This window comes from Carya illinoinensis, chromosome 15 (genome assembly GCF_018687715.1).
Source record: "Carya illinoinensis cultivar Pawnee chromosome 15, C.illinoinensisPawnee_v1, whole genome shotgun sequence".
Lineage (NCBI taxonomy): Eukaryota > Viridiplantae > Streptophyta > Magnoliopsida > Fagales > Juglandaceae > Carya > Carya illinoinensis.
In genome coordinates, this window is record NC_056766.1 from 16235700 (window position 1) to 16260638 (window position 24939).

Consider the following 24939-nt stretch of genomic DNA (forward strand, 5'->3'; position numbering starts at 1 on the left):
GCAAATTAGTTTGTGCAATGTTTTGTACAAATTAATTACTAAAACCATTACCAATAGATTTAAAAAAGTCTTATCTGAGATAATGGCCCCTACACAGAGTGCCTTTTTACCAGGAAGACTCATTTCAAATAACATTATGGTAGCTTATGAGATGATTCATACCATGGAAACTAGGAAGAAGGGTAAGATGGGGAGCATGGCAGTGAAACTAGATATGTCAAAAGCATATGATCGAATAAAATGGGTTTTTTTGGAGGCTGTCATGAATAAACTTGGGTTCTGTGAGAGGTGGATTAACCTTATAATGAAGTGTGTAACCTCAGTGAACTATTTAGTTCTTGTCAATGGCAAGCCAGGAGAAAGAATTAGTCCAACAAGGGGTTTAAGATAGGTTGACCCTTTGTCACCCTATCTTTTTATCTTGTGTGCTGAGGGGCTCAACTGTTTGCTAGATCAGTTAAAAAGGATTGGGATCATAAGAGGGGTACAAGTGGCACGAGGTGGAATTTCTATAAATCACCTACTTTTTGCAGATGACCGCATCTTGTTTGGTAGAGCCACTCTTGAGGAAGGGAATAAAATGTAAGAGATTTTAAAGAAGTATGAGAAGGCATCAGAGCAATTTCTTAATAAAGATAAAACTTCCATCTTTTTTAATACTAATACCTCGATTGAGGTAAAGAACAAAATTTTAGAAGCAGGTGATGCACTAGCTTGTGGCAGCAATGAGAGATACTTAGGTCTACCTACTATTGTAGGAAGATCAAAGTACAACAATTTTAGAGTGCTGAAAGAAAAAATATGGCAAAAGATTGCTAGCTGGAAGAATAATTTCTTGTCTAGGTAAATAAAGAATTAATAATCAATGTAGTGTTACAGGCTATACCCACATACACTATGAGTGTATTCAAGCTGCCTATCAAACTATGCAATGACATCAACAACATGTTTTTGAAGCTTTGGCGGAGGAAGCATTAGAAGGAGGGGAAAATTCAGTGGAGAAAGTGGGAAAAGATGGCTGCATAAAAAGGGAAGGGTGGTTTGGGATTTAGGGACTTGGGTAGTTTCAATTTAGTTTTACTAGCTAAGCAAGGTTGGAGGCTCATTTAATCCCCTAAGTCTCTGGCATTGGTGGTTTTTAGAGAAAAGTATTTTACGAATTCAAATTTTCTAGATGTTAAGCTAGGTACCAAACCTTCTCTGATATGGAAAAGCATATGGAGTGCAAGAGACTTAATAAAGAAGGGTATGAGGTGGAGGGTGGAAGATGGAAAGAAGATACAAATCTGGGGTCATAAATGGCTGAACACTCCTACATCCTTCTTAGTTCAGTCGCCAATCTCAGTGCTTAGAGCAGATTCAAAGGTAGAAGATTTATTAGGAGAGAACAAAGGGGAGTGGAATGATGAAAGGGTAAATGCTATTTTTGAGAAAGAAGAAGCAAGGCAAATCTTGAGTATACCACTTAGTAGAGGCAAGATTGAAGATAAGGCAATATGAGGGCCATCAAAGAAGGGGGTTTTCACAATTAGGAGTGCTTATTTCCTACAACTTGATAGAAGAAGAAAGGGCAAAGGTGAATCATCTATGGAGAAATAGGTTGATAATAGATGGAAGAGAACATGGGAACTAGAAGTGCCAAACCTAGTGTAGGTTTTCTTGTGGAAGACAACAAATGAGTTACTTCCTACTAAAAAAAATCTTTTTTCAGAAAAAGATAGTAGAGGATCCTTTCTATCCAATCTGCCATAAAGAGGAAGAATTAGTGATGCATGTGCTTTGGGAGTGCCCTACAACTAATGATGTCTGGACAAATAGTTTGAGTGGGGTACAAAAATGGAAAAGGGATGGAGGGGATTTTCTGTTGCTTTGGGGAAAGCTGATGGGAGGCCCTGATAAAGAAAAATTAGAGGAAGTGGCTATTTAGTTTATAAAAGTATGGTTGAGAAGGAACACTTTTGTTTTCAAGAATAGGCTTACATGTCCAAAAAGATTGTTATTATTAGCTGTAGAGACTCTTGAGGACTTTAAAGTTTAAACAGGAAATAGAAGACAGAGAGATCAGAAACTTAGTAGAATGCAAGTATAGTTAATAAGGCAGCTTGGGTTAGACCTGCAGCTGATTTTGTAAAGGTAAATTGGAATGCCTCTTTAAATATGAAGATGAGGAAAATGAGGATGTGGATGATTATGAGAGATGAGAATGGAGAGGTGACTCGCCTTAAAAAGTGTTTTAAGAATTACTCCCAAGTATAAGAGTTGTCAAGTAGTAATAGAGGAGTCCTTAAGTCATTTCCTCAATGAACGATCAGTTTAATATTCAAATTCAGTCACTATTGAAAATAAAAGAAAATTATTAATTAAGACTATTTATAATGATATTCACAATGAGAATTGATTATTGGATATTATAAAAAATGCCCTCATTTCCTTTTGCATGAGATGGTGGATGAGTGCTAAAGAGTATGCAAGAAAAATGAAAAATATAATGTGTCAAACACGAGTGGGGAATAGAAAATATTTAGCTAGCGTCTAAGAAATTTTTGCTCTAATGTACCTTGACACTACTTCAATTACTTCCATACATTAAGTGGATTCATGAAAGTGCATTGATTAAATTATGATTATCCCCGCTTCTAAGAAATTTTTGCTCTAATACACCTTGACACTATTTCAATTACTTTCATACATTAAGTGGATTCATGAAAGTGCATTGATTAAATTATGATTATTCTCGCTTAAGAAGTTAAACCACATTCATCAATATCATCTAATCCAATGATTCCAAGCAATAAAAGGAAGATAATAAAGCTTACTTTCTAAGAGACATTTCATCAAATACCATGTGTGCACATCAGAAAGTCACTATTTTCCATTCCATAGAGTTCAATCTAACCCCAAAAAAAATTACACTACTTAAAATCATTGTATACAATTGAGATAAAACCAAAATACAAACCCAAACGACCTAACATAAATATGGAAACACTTATACGTAACCCAAAACGATTGCTGGAATAGAAGCTACTGCAGAGAGATTTAAAGCAACCAAAAATAAATTCAGATACTAGCTGCAGGAATTACAAGACTGAATTTAAGGCAAACTGAATGAGATAAGTTTAAATGTAAATGCAATGAAAATGAAACAACACGGCTGGAACTTATGGAAAGCAAATTGTTGTGATCGAAGGTGAGGGGAATGGTGGAGCTTGGGAGTTGGCCGCAAACCAGTCTACAACCCTCTAGCAAGCGTCTGTTCTCTCTCCCTCCCTCTCGTCTGTTGCTTCCGTCTCTTCTCTCCCTTTTTTCTTTTGGTCCAACCTTTTTTTTTTCCCAATTCTCCCTTTCTAAAGTGTCTAAAGTGCCCAGTGTCCTCACCATGAAAGGGGAAAACTGCCCAGCTTCTTTTCTCAAAATAAACCCATGTTGCGTGTAGTCTCTCTCCAAAACCGGAAGAAGAAATCTGTTCTCTTCCTATTTTTTTTCAAAACCCAAAGAAACCAAATGAGCTTCCCGTGACTTCCGTTTAACTCCCAGACTTCAAAACGCAGCTTTGCTGCGTCCATAAAGGTGCTGCGCTTGTTGTGCTTAAAAGCCAATACGATTTCCGTGTGGTTTGACACAGGGGACAGACGTGGAGTGCTTTCCGGAGCAGGCATGGAGTAGTCCGAAATGAAGATGATGCAGGGGAGAACTTCCGTTTGGGTTGAAGAGTCAAGGCCTTGGGGTCCACTTGAAGATAAGCATCCATTTTCCGTGTGATTTACATATTGTGCTTTTAACTTGAAGAGTCAAGCGGGGTCCACTTTGAAGATAAACTTGATTGTAGAGTCAAAAGTCTCCTGGCCTGCTGCATGCGTCCTGCATGTTTTCCATGTGGTGAAGAGTGTGAGATTCCCATCTAAGTTGAAGAGCAATTGATGAGTGTGAAATGTCCAAAGTCTTCTTCCCTGTTGCTGCTGCCAGCGGATTGGCTGAATTTGGAGTGTGAAAAGCACGCTGAAAGTGACGAGGAGGGAAAAGAGAGGCTTTAGCGTGTGCAAAATTAATGCTTTCACATTAGTGTTGAAAAGTCCATTTTCGTGCAAAATTAATGCTTTCACATTAATACTTTCAAAGCATGCTTTTACATCGGTGTTGCAAAATTAATAATTTTCATAAATATGAAAAGTCCATTTCTGTGTTGTTGAAGTTGCAACACTTTCGTGTGTGAGTCTACAGGGCATGGCGTGAGTTGCTTTCGTGCGTGAAGTTTTGAAAATTTCCGCATGGCTTATTTGCATATTTGCACAACAATTAACATCTTTAATTTCATGTAATAAATTAGAGATTAAGATCATAAAATTAGACTATTATCAATTGAGTTAGAATTGATTTATTTAGACCTAATTCATTTAATTACTAGTAAGAAAAATGTGATTGACTCGAATTTAAGTGTAAAATAATCACAATATTATAGCTCAATCAAGAGACTTTGCTTGCAGTATGTGATAGCAGGTTGAATGCGCAGACATCAAAGGTAGCAGAATGTCAAGCCTTATGAAGGCAATGTAGGTGTGTAGTGATCTTAATATGCAGAAAGTAATTTTTGAAAGAGATGCCAAGGAAATTATAGTGGCTGTGAAGAGTGAAGAAGAGAATATGTCCTTTTTAGGTCCTTTGATGACATTAGGAATTTATTGAAAAATAGGAAGGATTGGTTTTTACAATTTGACTATAGAGAAAAGAATATAGTGGCACATAATTTGGCAAATGCTGCCTCAAGTTTAGTTGAGGAAAAAGTTTGGGTAGAAGAGGTTCCAGATTGCATTGCACATAGTCTGGAAAATGAGGAAAGATGTATATATGCAATGAAGTTATATATGAAATACTGAGGTTTTATTAAAAAAAAAAAAATCCGCATGAGATCACCCATGCATTTATATTCTCCACATGTGGACTTTAGAGCTAGAGTGGAGTTTTTGGATTCTTCTCTATTGATTTCGTGATGTGGAAACTGTAAATAGCTCTTTCTGACCGTTATTGAAATGGTCATAGCATGAATGCCGTAATTTGTACGTCCTTTTGTTTGAACGACCATACCATCAAATAATGCCTCTATCAATTTCTAGACGGCATCTGTGCTATATAATTGGACCTCTTGGGTAATTTCTAGACGTACTGAGAGCATGAATATTTCTAATTCCATTGCCTTTCAATTAGGTGCTTCTTCTTCTTCTTCATTCTCTTCATCTCCTTCCATCCCTCCATGGAATCATGATGTATTCTTGAGCTTTAGAGGTGAAGATGTTCGCCATAATTTTATTTCCCATCTATACCATGCTTTGGATCAAAGGGGAATCATTACTTACATAGATAACAATCTTGAAAGAGGGGAGGAGATTTCACCGGCACTTTTCAGAGTTATTGAAAAGTCAAGGATTTCTATCATTGTACTCTCTAAAAACTATGCAGAATCTAGATGGTGCTTAGACGAGCTATTGAAGATTCTTGACTGCCAAAAAACAATAAAACAAATTGTTCTACCAGTTTTTTACGACGTAGATCCAATGGAAGTACGGCATCAAAATGGGAGTTTTGGAGAATGCTTTGATAAACTTGGAGATAAGCTCAAGGATGGTGCAAAGATGCTAAAATGGAAGGTAGCTTTGAAAAGAGTAGCTGATTTGTCTGGGTTCCCATTAGCGAACTTTCGGTAAGCTTATGAAGGACCGAAAACTATTTGATATTTATGATTATTTTTTGCATTGAATAATTATATACAAAACATAGTCATATTTTAGAAATCTTTTATGATTCAGGGATATTTTTTTAATCATTTTAAATATTTTTTAAAAAATAATAAAATTTAGAAAATTATTATAAAATATTTTCTTAATCATTAAATAAAAAGAAAAAAGAAAAATAAAATAAAAATATAATTCGGTATAAATTTTCTGTGGGAATAGTATTTCTCTTAAATAAAAGGTGGAGTTCTTTATTATTTGGGTAATATAAGGAATAAGATGTGGGAATCGTTTAATTAAGTAGTGGTTTTTAGTTTCAATTAATTTCTAATATTCAAACATTCAGATTAAAGAAGGAGGAAGGCTAATCCTTGACATCGTCAACTTTGTCATGTAGATAAAAAAAGGGAAAAACAAAATATATTTTGTCAATCATATTTATATTCATATTCATTTACTTGTGCAAAGCCTAAACTTTTCTTCTCTTTTTTATTGATAGGGATGAGTCAGAATTTATCCAAAAAATTATTTGGTGGGTTGACTCAAGAATAGCATACCGTACACCTTTAAGTGTTGCTAAGTATCCAATTGGAATAGAGCCTCGTATACGAGATCTTTATCAGCATTTAAATATCGGAAGAAATGATATTATACATGCGGTAGGGATATTAGGAACTGGTGGAATTGGTAAGACAACTATTGCAAAATATATTTATAATATGATTTCTTCTCAATTTGAAGGAAGTTGTTTCTTGAAAAATATTAGAGAAACATCAAAACAAATTGGAGGTCTAGTTCAATTGCAAAATACACTTCTTTCCGAGATCTTAGGAACAAAATTTGATATTAATGATGTTGATAAAGGAGTCAATGTGATTTGGCATAGACTTCGCTCTAAAAGAGTTCTACTAATTCTTGATGATGTGGATGAGTTGGTCCAACTAGAAAAATTAGCTGGAGATCGGGCTTGGTTTGGTTCAGGAAGTAGAATTCTCATAACAACAAGAGATCAACAATTATTAAAAGTCTTTGAAGTTGATTCGGAATACAGGTTGAAGGTTTTGGATGACAATGAAGCTCTTCAGCTCTTTAGCTTGCATGCTTTCAAGAAAGAAGAACCACTTGACGATTATGTGGAACTCTCTAAACAAGCCATAAACTATGCACATGGTCTTCCACTAGCTTTAACAGTGCTAGGTTCGGATTTAAAAGATCAAAGTATACATCAATGGAAAAGTGCATTGGGTAAGTATAAAAATATTCCAAATGGTAATATTCACAAAATACTCTTAGTGAGTTATGAAGGTCTGGATGATAATGAGAGGGAAATGTTCCTTGATATTGCATTTTTCTTCAAAGGAGAACCTTTGGCTAATGTCATGAAAATATTTGATAGTTGTGCTTTTTCTCCGGTTCATGGAATCAAGAGGCTGATAGACAAATGTCTTATTACCACTGAAGGGAGTAATGAATATGTTTGGATGCATGACTTGTTACAAGATATGGGACGAGAAATTGTTCGACTAGAAGCACCCAAAGATCCTAGCAAACGTAGTAGACTGTGGTTTCATGAGGATATCCGTGAAGTGTTAGAAGAAAGTACGGTAAGAATAAATTAGGTTTTACATTTGTTTCCATTTCCAAAAGTGAGACCTATTGATCATATGAGTTTATAACAAAATTTATATATATATATATATATATATATATGCTTTAAATTATCAATATGAGTTTTTAGTTATTTATAGAATTCGTTTATTAATAATTAAGATGAATCAATAAAAGTACAAAATCTAGATGTCTTTTCTTCATTTCAAATATCCTATATTTTCTAATATTTTCTAATTTAGTGTCTATTGTCTCCTCAAGCTAGCGTTTGTTTTATTGAAAGTTATGGGAGTGCACGTAAGTTGGGAAAAAGACAATCTTTTATATTTTAGCATGCGTATATTAGTATTGGAAATTTCAGGAATCGATAAATACTACTTATTTTTAAGATATCAAAAAGAAAAATAGTATGTAATGATATGGACGGAGTACTATTTTTTGTGAAATAATATAACGCAAAAATTATTAATTTTAGGAAGTTGTAATTTATGAACAACTTTATGCACTAATTTTAGTGACACTCTTATATTTGCATTCTCTTATACCAGGGGCCAAACAGAATTGAAGGCATAGTAGTAGATTTACCTGAAGGTGATGACGAGATAATCTTGCATCCGGAAGCATTTGGACATATGAAAAGACTTAGAGTCTTTATAAATCGTAATGCAGGTTTTTCTTGTAAACCCAATTATCTCTCCGACAAGCTAAGAGTACTTGATTGGTCTAAATATTCTTTACAATCTTTGCCACATAATTTCCAAGGAAAGAAACTCATTGTCTTTAGGATGCATCATAGCCTCATAAAGAAGTTGGGGGAGGGATTCAAGCCCAAGGTACGTACAATTATAATCACCAACAATTTTTTGTTTCCTTTGAATTATGAAGTACATTCCATTCAACTGTTTTTCTTTTCTTTTACAGAATTTGACAACTATGGCTTTTTGGAATTGTAAATTCTTAAAAAAAATTCCAGATCTTTCAAGCGTCTCAAATTTGAAGGAATTGATTGTCGCATGTTGTACAAAATTAGTTGAGGTGCATGATTCCATTGGATCTCTGGAAAATCTTTCTAACTTGAATTTTTTTGAATGCTCTAAACTTCGAATTCTTCCAAGAAGCCTGAAGTTGAGATCTTTACGCAATCTTGTTCTTTGGGATTGCTCAAGCCTTCATGATTTTCCTGAGATCGATTGTAAAATAGAATCTTTAAGTCAATTGGTTCTACGTGGCACCGCAATAGAAGATCTACCTTTATCCATTGGGAACCTCGTTGGACTTCACTATTTAAATCTATCATACTGCAAAAACCTTATTTGTCTCCCAAATATTGCTTGCATTCTGTTGAAACATTTATGGGAGCTTGAGATTGGTGGTTGTCCAAATCTTGTAAAGGAGATGAGGGATGATGGGCTATCCATTATGGCTATTGAGTCTACAACAATGCAAGAGGAGATATCATTACGTGAAGAAACACTCCATGAATTGGTGCCTCCAACGAATTCAAGCAATGAGAGTGCTGCATTACAAGTGTTGAATCTTCAAAACTATTTCCAATCAAAATCAAATTTCTTTCCAATATATACTTTATTTACCATGTTTAATTCCTCGGCTAGTTTGCATTTGTTAGATCTATCGGAGACTAACATTGTTAGCCTTCCCACGAGCATCAAAGAATTCGTTACACTAAGTGATCTTTTCTTGCGCGGTTGTGAGAAACTTGAAGAAATACTAGAGCTTCCTCCAAATATGAGGTTCATAAATGTTGAGGGATGCAAGTCATTAGAAAGATTTACAGAAGTATCAAAAATATTGGAATTCAATGGAAGCCACATCAGATCGCTAAAATGGATTGAAATGGATGGTTGCGACAAACTGCATGTGAATATATGGAATGATAAAGTGCAAAACCCTTTATTGTGGAAGGTATGTATTTGTGATCTCATTTTTAATATCATGCATGGCTCAAATTAAATTGATGATGATGATGATAATTGTTTAACAGGGACTCTATGATCATGATGCTACTTTGTTTCCAGAAAATCAGATTCCAGAGTGGTTGAGTTATGTTCATGACTTTTTAAAAAATAATACAATGGTGAAAGGGCTTGACGATGATGTTAGACCAAGGGGAAAAGAAGAGTGGGCAATAGATATTGAGGGGCCGCACTATTTGGAGGAGATAAGTGGAATTGTATTATATTTCGCAATATTTTTTGATGATGATTATTACTGGGAGGAGGGTATTATTGGTGGTGTTAAGATAACCAGTGATGGCTCAAATCATGTATGCAGTATTCAAAAAGGGGTGGAATTGATTAATTTGGATTGGTTTGGATATAATATATGGGTGGGGTACTCCAATTTACAATCTTTTGAGCTAAATGTTTTGGACAACTTGCGAATTCAATTTTATCTCCATCATCCTCATAGGGGGTCAGTGCCATTTTATACAACTTGCAGAGCCAAAGTGGTATATAAGAATGAAAGGAGATCAAATAAAAAAAGAAAAATGGATGAAGCCGATGATGCTGGACAAGGTACTTATAAACAGCAATTCAATTAATGATAATCCAAGTAAGTCACCCCTGTTCATACTATACTATGTGGTTTGGTTGGGATATCTTTTACGTGTGTTCTTTTGATTTTCAAGTAATTTTTCCCTTTAATTTTTGTTCTTTCTCTTTGCATATTATATCTTTTTCCCCCTTTCTTTCTGAATACCAAAAAACAAAAGGTGCTTGGGTTGAAAGACCCAATAAAACGGCACCGTATCAGGCATTGGTGGACAGCTGTGGAATTTCAATAAAAACGAACGTTTTGATGAAACAAAGTCTATCGTTTTTGTAGAGTCATGCTGAGTCTGTCGTTTGGTGTAGTTTTAGCGTCAGTGTTGCTGCGCACCGTTTTATTAAAGTGTTTTCTGTGTTGGGTCTATGGTCAGTGATTTACTTTGGCATTGCTACAGATCAGTTTATGGTTTCTACCCAGTCTGGTACAAGGGTGTACGTCGACTTAAGGAGGAGAGTGAGGTGCAGGAAAGATCATTCTGGAATTTTGTTAAGTTAGAGAATTGTATGGAGGTTGGGAAACCTTCGACGCTTTCCCTTATCTAATATACGTATGGCCCTCTGAGGCATTTCCACAAACAGCTTCCATCCATTCCCTATTCCATTCCTGCAACATCACAGCCACTATTACATTCATTCCCAATTACATTCAGTCATCACAACACCATCACAACAGGGTTCTAACATTGCATCCCTGTGCCGTTTTACAATTTGAATCACAGTGTATCAGAAGGATTCCCAATTTATCTGTACTGATTTTTTTTTTTTTTTGATGAATAATCTGTACTGAATTCCTACACACATATAAACCAATTCCTATAAATGTTTAAGTCTTTCCAGTTCTATGTTATATAACTTCAGCCATAGACATATAGAGCGGCAGTCAAGCTAATTTGTATCAAAGCCTGCATGTCAAAAACCTTGGTTACAAGCGACAAACAGGATTTATTTATTTATTTATTTTTTCTGTAATCAGGGTAAGCAATATGAAAGATGATTAACCAAGAAATCCAAGCACCAAAACGATTGTCTAGAGAAAAATCAGAACCCCCCCTCTTCGGGTGGCCAAAAACAGAGCGCAACGCTCTGACAATTATATCCTGTTGAGTAAAATGCAAAAACTTGCAAATAAATGAAGAGAACAAAGTGATAAAACCTTGGTCTTTTGAGTCCCGTTCCTCAAAACAAAATCAAACTTTGGTTCTTGATGATAATTTAGCAAAAGGTCCCCCAAAGACATATATATGTGAAGGTCACACCTATGATGCAAAACCGAAAATTGGGTAAAAAGGCCTGTTCCCTGACACCATTGTTTCAACCACGAGTATGGGAGCTGGAGAATGAAAAAAACAGAAACAGTTATACGCAAATTGAGACCCTCGTGGTTTAGTTTTAAGAAGTTTCTGGAATCACCGACACCCAGATGAGCACTACCTCAGACACAGATTTGTAGATAAATGCTAGGGTTGTAAAAATAAACTGAAAAATTGAAAAACGGCCCGGATTGGATTGAACCGGTTGGTTCAATTTGGCTTTTGACCGGTTCGGTTCCTTTATTTTAAAAATCGATCAACTCAGATTCAGAATTGGTTTTATGTTTTTCGACCGGTTGGCATATTATATATATATATATATATTATTTTAATATTATATATAATTTTTTTATATATAATATATATAATTATGTATGAAATAGTGTATTATAATTTGTAACATAACATTTTAATCTTAAATATAAATATTTATTTGATCATAAATTTTAAATATAAAATATATATTAAATACATTTTATTGCTTAATAAATTCTCAATATATTTCTTTTGATAAATGTATTAGTAATACTAATATAATTAATATATTAAAACCAGAAAATCCAACCGAACTAGACCGGTAAAACTGAAAGTACCGGTTTAGGGGACTTAACCGGTGCGTAATCGATTTAAAAATACAAAACCAATATTACTGGTTTGGTCCTAAAGTCCTAGATTTTGTCTAAAATCGGATTAAATCGGACTAGTTATACTCTTAATAAATGCATATAAAATCCAATCTCCAAAACACCTAGATCTCCCTTTATTGAGAATACCTCCAAAAAATTGTCTTGGAAGATGCAAAAAATTCAAGAATCCTCAATGAAACTCATAACTTTCACATACCAATGTCAAAATGCCACAAAATTTCGTAAGTGAGTTTTGGTGTGAATGAGTTTTGGGATTTTATAGCAAGGAAATGTATTAGAAATTAGATATTTTATTTTTAACTTTCCTTTTTTCCGGCTCATTCTTTTCATGTATATATAGACACATGCGTATATTACTTTTAGTTTAGTTAATACTAGAAAGATATTAGCATTAGGACTCACTAACTTGATGCAATTTTCCTTTCAGAAACTCTTCTAAATTCTGATAATACCTATGGTGCTATTAATAGGCTTGGTTATCCTAGGTTTGTAAATATTTCACCTGTTGGTAAGTGGGGTGGACTTTTGTTTAGGTGGAAAAGAGAACTAGATGTAGAAATTATCTATAGTGATGCTAATATAATAGCTCTTTTGGTATATTCGAGTCCTACTCATATTCCTTGGTTAATTAGTCTAGTTTATTGCCTTGCACAAATCAACTTGACATGGAAATTTTGGGACAATATGCAAAATCTTAGTAATATTTTTTTTGGTCTTGCTTTGTTTTTGGGGGATTTCAATGCTATCTTAGGGCAATCTGAAAAATTTGGGGCAAATCCTTTGCTAACTCCTCTATTCCCAGTGGTTAAAAAAATACATGGAGGACAATGGTTTGATAGATTTAAGGTTCTTGGGTCCTAAGTACACTTGGAACAACAATCGTCAAGGAATGAGGAATATAAGAGAGAGGCTTGATAGAGGGATAGCAAACCATCTTTGGACTACCCTTTTCCCAAATGCTATCTTTCAGCATCTTCCCATTCTAACCTCTGATTATGCTCCTATTCTGTTAGATACTCTGGGTAGTGGGAACAACTACCATTCTTTTAAATTCGAGAAAATCTGGATAAGAGACTCAACAAGCGAACTGATCATTCAAAAGGCTTGGAACACCATGTTTCAAGGCACTCCTGGCTTTATTCTGTCAAATAAACTGAAAGAGGTCAAGAAAGCTTTGAAAATTTGGAATAAAAACTGCTGTGGGCATATTCAAACAGCCATAAAAAATTGAAACCAATCTCTATCTCTGGTCTAGTCAAATGAACCTTCCCATCAATCCATTCTTTGGGAAGAGGAGTTGAATGCCAAGCTTAATGAGATGCTGAGAAGGGAAGAAATCCTTTGGAGACAAAAATTTAGACTTCAATGGCTTAGCACTATAGATCTTAACACAAAGTTTTTCCACATGTCCACTACTATGAGGAGAAGGAAAAATTCCATTGAAAGTTTGAAAATAAATCCAAACCAATGGACTGGTGACCTCACTGAAATCCAAAACTAATTCTTAGAGCATTTTCAAAATATATACAGTTCATCCTATCCCATTTTCCCTTTTGAAATGGATGAGTTATTCCCTCAAAAAATATTTGAGTTGGAAAAAACATTCTTTGTCAAATCCCAAGTGATGAGTAAATTATCTCTGCTATAAAGAAAACACCTTCCCCAAACGCTCCTTGACCTGATGGGTTTATTGGCCTTTTTTATAAGCACTATTGAGATATTGTCAAAATGGATGTGATTGCTGCCATAAAAAATTTCTTTGATCATGGGAAGTTGCTAAAGGAGTTAAACCGCACTCATATCTCTCTAATCCCAAAGACAAAAAATCCAAATACTGTCCACCAGTTTAGGCCTATTAGTCTATCAAATGTTTGCTATAAGATCATTTCAAAAATCCTAAAAATCCTAGCAAACAGACAAAAATCCATTTTGCCAAAAATCATTTCACCTCATTAGGCAGCCTTTGTGCCTGGGAGAATGATTTAGTAGAGCACACTCTTTGCTCATGAAGTCTTTCATCATTTGAAGAGGAGAAAATGAAAGGAAGGTCTCATGGCTGTAAAAATTGATATGGAAAAGGTCTTCGACTTCATGGAAGGGGATTTCATATGAAACCTTCTCAAATGCATGAGCTTCTGCATCACTTGGATAAATTGGATAAAAGAGCGTATCTCCATTGTCATATTTTCTATCATCATCAATGGTAGACCTAAAGGTTTTTTTTACCCCTCTAGAGGGTTGAGACAAAGAGATCCTCTCTCCCCATTCCCTTTTATAATGGGAGCTAAAGTTTTCTCTAAACTTATTGCAAAAGAGGAAAGTCTTGGTAATTTGAAAGGTATAAACATAAGCAAATCTGGTCCTACTGTCACACACTCTTTTTGTTGATGATCTCATTCTCTTTGGATCAGCAACCAACCAAAATGCCCAATCCTTTCTAAACTGTATCGAGAAATACTCACATGGTATAGTCAGAAGGTACACTCAGGAAAATCATTCATTCAATACAGCCAAAACACCCATCAACAAATCTAAATGGAAATAAAAGAGATTCATGGTTTCAAAGTTGCTACTTCAACAATAAAATACCTTGGCCTTCCTTATCTTTCACGACCTTGAAAAATATTCTTTTTGAAGTTATTCAAGAAAATATCTCCCAAAAACTAGCAGCATGGAAATCCAAGCTTTAGACTCAAGCAATAAGAATTAATCTTGTAAGATCAGTTGCTAATGCTATTCCCTCCTATATCATGTCAACCCTTTGGATGCCAAAATCTGTGTCAAAAAGTATAGACCAATCATTTATGAAGTGTTGGTTGGGTTTCAATACTAACGAAAAACATAGTTTCACTCCAAAGGCTTGGAAATTAATCTGCTAGCCAAAAGCTATAGGAGGTTTGGGGTTGAGATTGACTTCTAGTTTTAATAAGACCCTTCTTTGCAAACTCAGTTGGCAGATGATGAATGGAAGCATCTCTATTTGGAAGTCAACTCTGGAAAACAAATACCTAAAAAATTCCTCTTTCCTGAATATCATACCAAAAGTTTCGGATTCATGGCTTTGGAAATGTATCTTAAAGTGGTGATACCTGTGGTGCAATGCTTGTTACCAGATAAACAATAGCACAAAGACCAGAGTTTGGAATGACCCTTGGATACCAACTCAAATCCCTTTCATTCCTATACCTCAATCTGATACCATTCCAAAAGACCCATCCCTTGTTGTTTCTGAATTGACAAGCCCTTTTTCACCAAGATACTGTAAATGAGATTAAAAAATACCTCTAGCTCAATGTAACTTCCATAGGAGCAAGGATAGGCTGATATGGTGAATAATGCCTTTGGGAAATTATCTGTTAAAGTTGCTTATGCAGACATCATCTCAAATACTAGTTAATCTCCCATGCCTACTGGGATGTGGAAAAAGTTTTGGAAGGTTCTAAACAACATCATCTCTACAAAATCTATGCTAAAAAACTGCTTGGCCTTAAATGAAAATCAAACCATTTGTCCTATTTGCAATTCTGAAGAGGAAACTCTCACTCATCTATTTCTAAACTGCATATTCTCAAGAGTTCTTTGGAGATTTTCCTCTTGGCCCTTAAACTTTTCATGTTTTGTGGATCAAGGGATTACAAATTGGATTGAGTGTGTTTTATCCCTAATGAGCTGCCTGAATATTCCTCCCTCTTAAGAACACCACTTCTAAGGCTTTTCCCTTATTTTTCAAGAAGAGAGACAACGTGAGATTGGTTTTGTTCTGATTCCTTTGATTCATCTGATGCTTTTCCTCAAATATGTTTTTCTGAAAAATGTGTAACATAATTCAAATTTTAAAAAGACTATCAATTAACAAAATTACCCATATAACTTTAAGATAATTATAACTTTTAAACTTTCATGAATATGATCATAATCTTTAAAAAAATTAAATAATCATAATTTCTACTTCAGAAAACACTTTCTTAATTTGTTTCCAAACAAATGTAATATGTTTGAAGTGTTTTAAACATATAGTTGTCAAACAGTAAATACCTTTTTAATAATAGAACTTATTACTTAAGCTATAACCTATAAATTATAAGCTCTAAAGATATAAGCTATATTTCCTACCACAATCCCAAACATGCACTTAGGATTATGGTGGAAAATATAGTTTATAATTTTAGGACTTAGGGCCTATTTGGAGTTGCAGTAGGAGTCATAAAAAGTGCTTAAATAGCCTTCAAAACTCTTTAATGGAAAAATTAGGTTGTTTAGGTATTAGATATTAAAGTAATTTTAATTTCAAATAAGTTAAAAAGTATGTTTGAGGAAAAGAGTCATTTTAAAAAGATATTTGAAAAGACTATCAATGGATGAAAATACTCATACAACTTTAAAATAATTACAACTTTCAAACTTTCAAAAATATGATCATAATACTTAAAAATTCAAATAATCGTCATTTCTATATCAAAAAATACTTTTTTAATTTGTTTCCAAACAAATGCAATATATTTAAAAGTGCTTTAGATATATGGTTAAACGATAAATAAATTTTTAATAGTAAAACTTATTATTTAAGTTATAAACCATAAGCCCTAAAACTATAAGTTATATTTTCTACTGTAATCCCAAACATGCACATGCTCGTTTGGTTCTTTGACTCCATTTAGTTCATCTGAGCTCAATTCAAATTTAGGCCTATTTTAACATCCAACCACATGGTTTACATCTACACTCAACTCAGTTGTTTTTATCACTGTAGTTGATGTAACATGTCAATTCATCTCGTCAGAGATTCTTGACAAATCACGGATGAAAATTGGTCACCAATTACTCCATCCCTTTTTCTCTCTCCCTCTCTCCTACCCGTCCTTCTTTTTCACCAAGCAGTTGAACATTCCAACAACAAATCCTTCCCATTGTAACAAAGGCAGATTCACTGAGGAGTCAAGAATTGGTAAAGCCCTTCTGCAATGTGCTTGGGCATTTATGGTTGCTTGAGCGGTCAATACTTTTTCATCAATTGAGTGGCACCTTGTTTTAGACCCAAATGGGGTTTCCCATTTTTTGGGATTTTGAATTCAATTGGGTACTATTTCAATGGAATTCCCTACCCATTGTAGACCCTTCCATGTGACATAAAGTAGTTTTATTCTAAACACAGACAGTACTCTAGATTCTGCTCAAGCGTGCTAAGCTTGATGAGTGTTTTACAGTTTCGTCAAATTTTTCCTCTACCCATCTAGCTGAAAATTTATTTCCAATCTCTCATTTCATAGGTGCTACTATAAACCCGTGTGTGAGCATCTCCTTTGCAAGTCTAGATTGTGGCACTACCATTTTTTTCCTTTTTAGCTTATATTTTCCTATATAATTTTGCAATTCTGAAAGCAAGATGCCACACCAGAATCTTACAATGGAAGCATAGCTCCTACACGGTCAAGCTTCACTCCCAAAGTCTTACCATCAAGAGATCAGCAATCACAACTTCGAGGATGCACTCTTATCGGGTAACCAACAATCTTAACTCAATCTTGTTTCATTTCATTGTTTAGTGTTTCATAACAATTTTTTCAAACATTTGGAGTGCATACGGAGTGACAAGATAGTATCAGTCTCGATTAAGAATATAATTCAGATTTGAGAAATCCTTCTTATAAATGATGATTTGCCTCTAATCTAGTGTAACAATTAGCATTCTCTCCATGTCTTCATTTGGTACTCGCAATATGTGGGCATAATGCTTGCATTTATTTTCAAAAAGTGAGTCAATATCAAGTTGGTTATATAGCCATTTTCATTAGTGTATGATATTCAAGACTTACATAACAATTGCAATGAGGAATCCATTGGAGGATCCGATTTGAACTTAGCCAATAGAGATCTTATAATGTGGGTCCAAATTTCTGAATGTTGTTTTGGGTTAAACTAGTGTCGAGCAATGATTGTTATGATCATTTTAATCATTTTCTTCATCACTTTAACATGTGTTTGCTTTGATGCAATTTTGCTCATTACATTTCACTCATTGCATTCAATTTTTTGCGATGAGTGAATTTCTGCAATTCACTCCTTGCATTGATATCATCATTTATGATGAAGAATCACACTTGAAAATATAAAACGTTAATTCAATTTCATGTGAAAATAATGTGTAGACTGATTGTTTTGCTTTGACCATTTTCTTATTTGCTATGTTTAGCAGCCATACTTCCTATGCTCATATGGTAGCTCCTCCTATAAGGTATATTCATTAATGAGTAGAATATATTTTATTTGTTTGTTTACTCACATGTACGGTTCGATTCCTTCTATGTTATATTACGTGCATTTAATTACTCAACTACAATTGTTTGTGTTGAATGCATTTAGCACATATCAATACATTCTCATATGGCTTGAAGTGCATTTTCTGTTGTTGGGATTGTCTATTGCTAGTATTGTCGTACTTGCCCATTAGTAGGATACCATAGGTGACGTAGAGGTCCTATGTGATTGTGACCTTTGGGCTGATGGTTTGGAGGAGATGTTAGTTGATATGTTGTACCAAGAAACAATGGAGGGTAAATTGGTGGGGTCCAAAATTACAAACCGTAATAATATTTGACCTGCCACATGCCTCACCGAACTTAGTATTAAGCCAGTTGATGCATTACAAGTAAAGTAAAAAATCGCTCGTCTTAAAAAGACACAACACCGGTTTATGGATTTAATGGGACAAACGGGCATGGGTTGGAACCTCATCACGAAAATTGTAATTGATACAGAAGAACATTGGGTGAATGCTTGTTGAGTAACCTTCCTGATCTGAGTTTCTAAATACGTTTCCTTATCATGCATTGTATAATAAATCAAGAATGCATTATATGATTATTTAAATTATTTTTTTAAATAACAATGATATTTTCAACTTCTTAGGTTCGTCCATAGTGGAACAAATTCAAGACTTACAATTGTCAAAACTACGATGTCCTCTGGGTGATTTCTAATCAGTTGGTCACCACAAAGGTTCTGCATTTTGTCTCAACGCAGAACCCCCCTAGAGAGTAGGAGTAGTGGCTGGAGGATGAACTGAGGGCCCGGGGCCCCGTGTTAGGCATAGACATTGGCACTACTACTGACTTCGCCATTGATCTAGATGACATAGAGGCAGTCGACTTGCCTCACAGAGGGGTGATGCAACTGAGGAATTCTTGTAAGCGACATACGGACTCAGTCAGGCTGTCAATCTCACCAAAGCTTAGCAATGCCCTCTAGACAATTGTTGCACATACCAAGTTGGATATTAAGATGTATCATGCATGTAGTTTGAAATGTAGTAGAAGCGAGGATTTTTGCAATGGGTCTGATGTAGCCTATAGAAGTATTGTAGAGTGAATGAAATTTTTGTAGGACATTACCCCTTCGCTACCACTAGACCTTCATCTTCATGCAGCGACAAGTTTTATAGATCCTAATATTCTAACTGTTTTCCAACACATGACTCCAGAGTTGAGATTACAGTGGGTCATGTTGCTACTCTAACCACACATCTTCGACCCCCACCGTTTTTTTTATGAAATCTCAATAAGTTGTAGTTTTCAAAATTTGGTGTGTTGTTTTATTTTATTTTCACTACTTTGATCTTAGTTGTCTAGATTTCTAACACCTATTTCATGTTTGCTAATTTAAGTTTAAACATTGTATATTGCATTTAATAAAAGTAGTTGCTAATGTCATTATAATATGTTTGAACGTTTTTTCTAGTATGTTAAACATATATAAAGAATATTGCCTAAAAATGTTTGTGTGGACATTATTATCAATCCATCGTAGAATGGACAATGATAGTTGGTGGATTGATGTTGAGCACATCGATATCAACGATAGGGTAAACACCAATATCAACGATGGGGTAAAACCGATATCAACGATGCGAGTGAGGAGGGCTCCGGTAATAATCCCTCAAATACATTTGATGCAAATAGATGGGCAGAATGGGACGCATAGAGAAGCAGTGATGATTATGTCTACGAACAAGTGGCCCTTCTAACTCTTACTGCGACAGACCAGCAACTTAATGCGCAACCTTTTATGCCTAGGCCACAACATAACATTGGGTTGCGTGGATACTAGTACATCATCGTAGTCTTGAATGGACATCCTAGCAACTATTATGAGATGTTTCGAATAGAGGTATATGCATTCCAGGCCTTATGTGATCAACTAAGTGGAGATGTGACCTTGTATGATTTGTTACAAGAGGTCACGGTTGAGGAAGCCTTAGGAATGTTTTGTTACACCGTTGGACATGGTGTGGTGTAATGAAATGTGGCTAACCTATTTCAACATTTAGTTGAAATCGTAAATCGACATGTCTACGCAGTAATGCGAGCATTATATTGCCTCTCACACCAAGTGATGAAACCAACTGAGATGACTCGGGTGATGCCTTATATCTAAGGAAATCCTAAACATTATCCATGGTTCGAGATAACTTTTTTTGTTGCATTTCCTACATTAATAGGTCGAGGCATGTGGGAAGTATACTTTACATATGCCGTTTCTTGCAATCAATATACGATTTTGAAGTTGATGCAAATTTAACAAAAATCTACAAAAATGTCAGGGTGCAATGGATGATGTCATGATCAATGGTGCTGTGCCAACTTCTATAACTAACGGGTATCTAAATCGATATTAACGGGTTGCCCAAAATGTCTTGTGTGTCTATGATTTCGATATAAAATTCACATTCGTATATGCCACGTGGGAGGGAGCTGCCCATGATGCTCGTGTTTTAATCAATGTGTTAAGGCATTTGGGTAACAATTTTCCATGGACTCAAAATGGTAAGTTTACACATTATTTAATTTGTACCTTCCAAGTTTGCGATTATTTTTTTATACCTTAGTTATAAAATTTTAATGTTCTACTACATTCTCAAGTTATTATAATTTAGTAGATTTTGCATTTCCCTGTACAGAGGAATTTATGCTTCTGTATCCAAGAGTGAGGTACCACCAATCAGAATGTTATGCCAATCGTGCATTCGAAGGATTTAAAGATCTATTTAATTATCGGCATGCGTCCCTTCGGAATTTCATTGAACAAACTTTCAATGTGCCGAGTGACTCACTCAAAAATGAGTAGCACTAAAGCTATCCCAAGTGCAGGAGGATGCCGTGTAATAATTAGGAATAAATTCCTAGATCATCTCCTCAGGGAAAGTTGCTTAAAAATCAAACTCGTTGAAAAGGGTGAAAAACTTCACAAAGAGAAAATAAAATGATGCTATGTGCAATGGATGGAAAAGGGTACTAGTCATGGACTAGATTCATGTTTTTAGATTTTGATTGTCGGATTGGCATGTAAAGGACTAATAAATTAAACTCAAAAATTAATAAAACTAGATTAAGACTTAAACTAAATTAGGAAGTAATTGATAAAACATGCACTGAAAATTGAAAAGCCCCAAATTCAATGTTTTAGGGTTCATCATTATATTCAAATCACAAATTCTCAAATTAAATCACCGTAATTGTAATCACTACTAAAATGAAAGCTTAACGAAACGATAAAAATAAATAACACGAATTAAATGAATAACAAATAAATTACTCAAACGTCTAAATCAAAATTCTCTAAAATAATTCAGAAACTCAAAACTGAAATGAAATAGCAAGTAGGGAATTGAAAAGATCAAGCCAGTTGAATGGAGATGAAGATTCGAAGCGGTGGAGGAGGCTGAGCTACAGTGGCAATTGGACCCCTCAAGGAGTTCTTCAATCTGCTGCAGTGTGAGTGAATGATCCAGTGGAAATTGTGTAGCTGCGTGAATGATCGATTGAATGAATCCTCCTCTCCGAATCTGAACGAAAATCAAAGAAAAAAAATGAATTCTAAGTGTTTCTTTACTCAAAACTGAGTTTTTTAGCCCAATAGTCGTCCTAAGATGTAAAAAAAACATATATATACTCTGACGGCAGAATAAACCCTGATCTGTAAAAATGCGATATTCGCTCGAGCGGAGTGTTGAGCGAACATCGAGCGTTCGACTCTGCCTAAGTTCACTCGAGCGGCCTGTCGAGCGAACATCGAGTGTTCGACTCTGCCTGAATTCGCTCGAGCGGCCAAATGCCTCCGCTCGAGCGATCTCTTTTTCCGCATCTCGCTCGAGCCCATTGTCAAGCGAAAATCGAGCGTTTGAATCTGCCTGACTTCGCTCGAGCGGTGGCTTTTGGCCGCTCAAGCGAAATGTACCATAATCCATATTAATTGGCAGTTGATAAAATTAGAGTAGAAATTTATGCTTTTAATCAATTAAAATCACAACTTTGATTTATTCATTTTTCCATATAAAACCAATGATAAAGTAATGAAAGAATTAATATATATTGGTTCCAAAAGCATTAAAAATGTAATAATTCAACTCAATGACTGAGGAGGCATTTTTGAATTTTAAAATTAATGCCCTCATACCTTCCAACTCGATAATGATATCGTATTATTGTATGTTATGAACCTAACTTCATCTGCACCATTACGCTTGATGATTATAAATTTGCAAACTATAGCACAATCTCGATGATTTTCCAAAAATGAATGAGGAGCAGAACAACAATGAAGAATCTCATAATCCTGACATGTCAAGCGCATCGGCACATGTAATGGCCGCAACGAGGGAAGCTATTGCACTACCTATGTGGGTGAATAGTACTGGGCAATCTAGAAACCCCTAATGTTAAACATTGTGTATGCCATGTTTTTTGTTCATGGCACCAATGTAAAATAGATGTGAAATTGAGCACACTTTATTTACATATATCAATGTTTAATGTAGAGAGACTCAGTTTTTTTTTTTTTTTTTAAATGCATCTGTTGTTGCATTGTAATTAAATTTGAAGTACAGAATCAAGTGAGGTTCGCTCAACCTTTACATCGAGAGAAGTTTGAGCATACTCTCTATATGAGGTTCACTCAAGCGGCACATCGAGCGAAGCTTAAGCAAACTCTTAAGATGAGTTCTGCTTGAGCCATGTTGAGCTCACCTAGGTGTAATTTGTATCTCAATCAAACTTATCTCATCATTACAAAAATTCTAATTTCCACAAAAGATATAATAAATAATTCATCTTATTCAAATTGCAAAACAATACTAATATTAAAATCATAAATATTGTAACAAAAGCATTATTGAATTGAGCAAACTTTCATTAAAAACATATGATCTAATCTCACTAGCCAACCTCAAAACATAGTGATGATAGACCCCACTCATGAATTGAAGAAGCAAAAGTAAGAACAACTATAGACACAACAAGCATATGACAAGCACAAATTTCATCAAGAAAATATTCATTACAAATTAATCATGAATTGAGTTTGATAAAATAAAATAGGAGCACAAATCATGTGTGCCAAAAAGAATTACATGTTTTTTCTTTATAGGCTACTCCCACCTAGCTTCATCCTATCCTACCCCACAAATATGACAAAGGGCTCAATGACCACCATCGTCACGAGCTTGATCATCCTTGCCAACCTTACTCGCATTGCCATCATCCTCATCAATGGTGGCAACTAATATTTCTTGAAGTTTGTCGAAGTGTCGTGTCATTGTGTGTTAGAGCATATCAATGCAAGTGTGTAGGGTATCAACACGATATACCAAACTATCATAGCAAGTCTCGATGCGATTTATATGAGCATCCATGCTATCAATGCAAGTATCTAGACAATCCTTGATGCAATGTACATGACCATCTAGACTATCGAGGCATGTATCAATGTGCTCAAGACAAGCATCGATGTGATCAAGACTATAGAAGCAAGTATCGAAGTGATCAAGATGAGCATCCATGTAGCTCAAATAATCAAGTACCATTTGTATGTTTGGCTCATTCGAATAAGGTGCAGAAGTGGATGGTGTTGAGCTAGATGACTGAGAACTGGATGACCTAGAATAGGATGATTGAGAAGTGGGTGCAGGAGGATGCTCAACATTCAAAGGATGAGGGCGAATGTACGCACAACTCAGCTCAACGGTCTTATGACCAATAGAAGCCTTAAGAGGGATTCTAGGCTCCGTCGGAGGAATATCAATAGACTGAGACAAAGCAATGTGGGTGACAAGACTAACAAAAGGTAATCTAGTCTGTACTTTGTTGGACTCATAACCCTCAAGAATGACCCTACAAAGATAACTTCCCAAATTGATGGGAACGTCATTGATCAGTGCATAAAGCAGAGTGGTTTTGTCAAGGGCAATATCAATGTGATGGTCAGTTGGGTAAATGTTAGTAAGCACGACCCTAATAAGAAAGAGATAGTCAGGGGCAACTGATGGGTATGCAACGGTGTCCGACCATCCCAATTAACCTTATATCCATACAAGAAGGCATGGATAGCAGGTTGCTGGGAGTAGAGGTGCTAGTATAGGGATATGGGGGGTCAAACATATGAGGAGTGTTAAACAAATCAGTTAACATGTCCAGAGTCACTAGGAATTGGATGTTCATAAAATTGACATCAAAGAACCATAGAGTAAGATGGCATGAATGTTGGAGTAAAACTCTTGGACCAACTCCACAAATGGAGTAGGGAGACTAGCGGTTAATGATACCCACTGGCAAGACTCAAAAATGCGAGGCAGTATAGTTTCCTAAAGCTCACCTAGGGAGATCTCACACTCAACAATGGAAGTGTGGTGAGAAAATTTTTCAGTGTAGAGTTGTTGTGCCCAAGTATTATGGAAGTGTGCTTGGGCAGGAGCAGAAGGATTTGTTTGACCTCGCACCCGTTGCATGGTATTTGTTTGTAGGCATAATAAAGAAAATTAGTCATTGAGCAAAATTAATATGAATGACCCAATGTATATGGGGATATTCAAAAAATACTGAAAGTCAATGTTTCTGAGTGAGAAAGTGACTTTGACCCCAAAACAATAGAAAAGATAGGGTATTTTTTTCCCATAATTATCTGGGCTATAAACATGTATATATAAAAATATTAGTATGATATTTATATAATCGCTCCCATGATCCGTCAGTTTAAGTCAATCGGGATGTAATTTGAAACCATTATAGCCAACTTATTACTGATTAGGCTT

General features: G+C 35.2%; 1 protein-coding gene across 1 annotated transcript; it reads left to right on the top strand.

Annotated features, from left to right (window-relative positions):
- The first annotated feature begins 5150 nt into the window (after positions 1–5150).
- On the top strand, positions 5151–10704 carry LOC122295825 (disease resistance protein LAZ5-like). The gene is made up of 5 exons (XM_043105082.1): positions 5151–5695; positions 6226–7330; positions 7883–8167; positions 8256–9257; positions 9337–10704. Exons 1-5 carry the CDS (start codon positions 5169–5171, stop codon positions 9895–9897), a joined length of 3480 nt encoding a protein of 1159 aa, XP_042961016.1. The 5' UTR covers positions 5151–5168; the 3' UTR covers positions 9898–10704.
- Positions 10705–24939: the final 14235 nt, after the last annotated feature.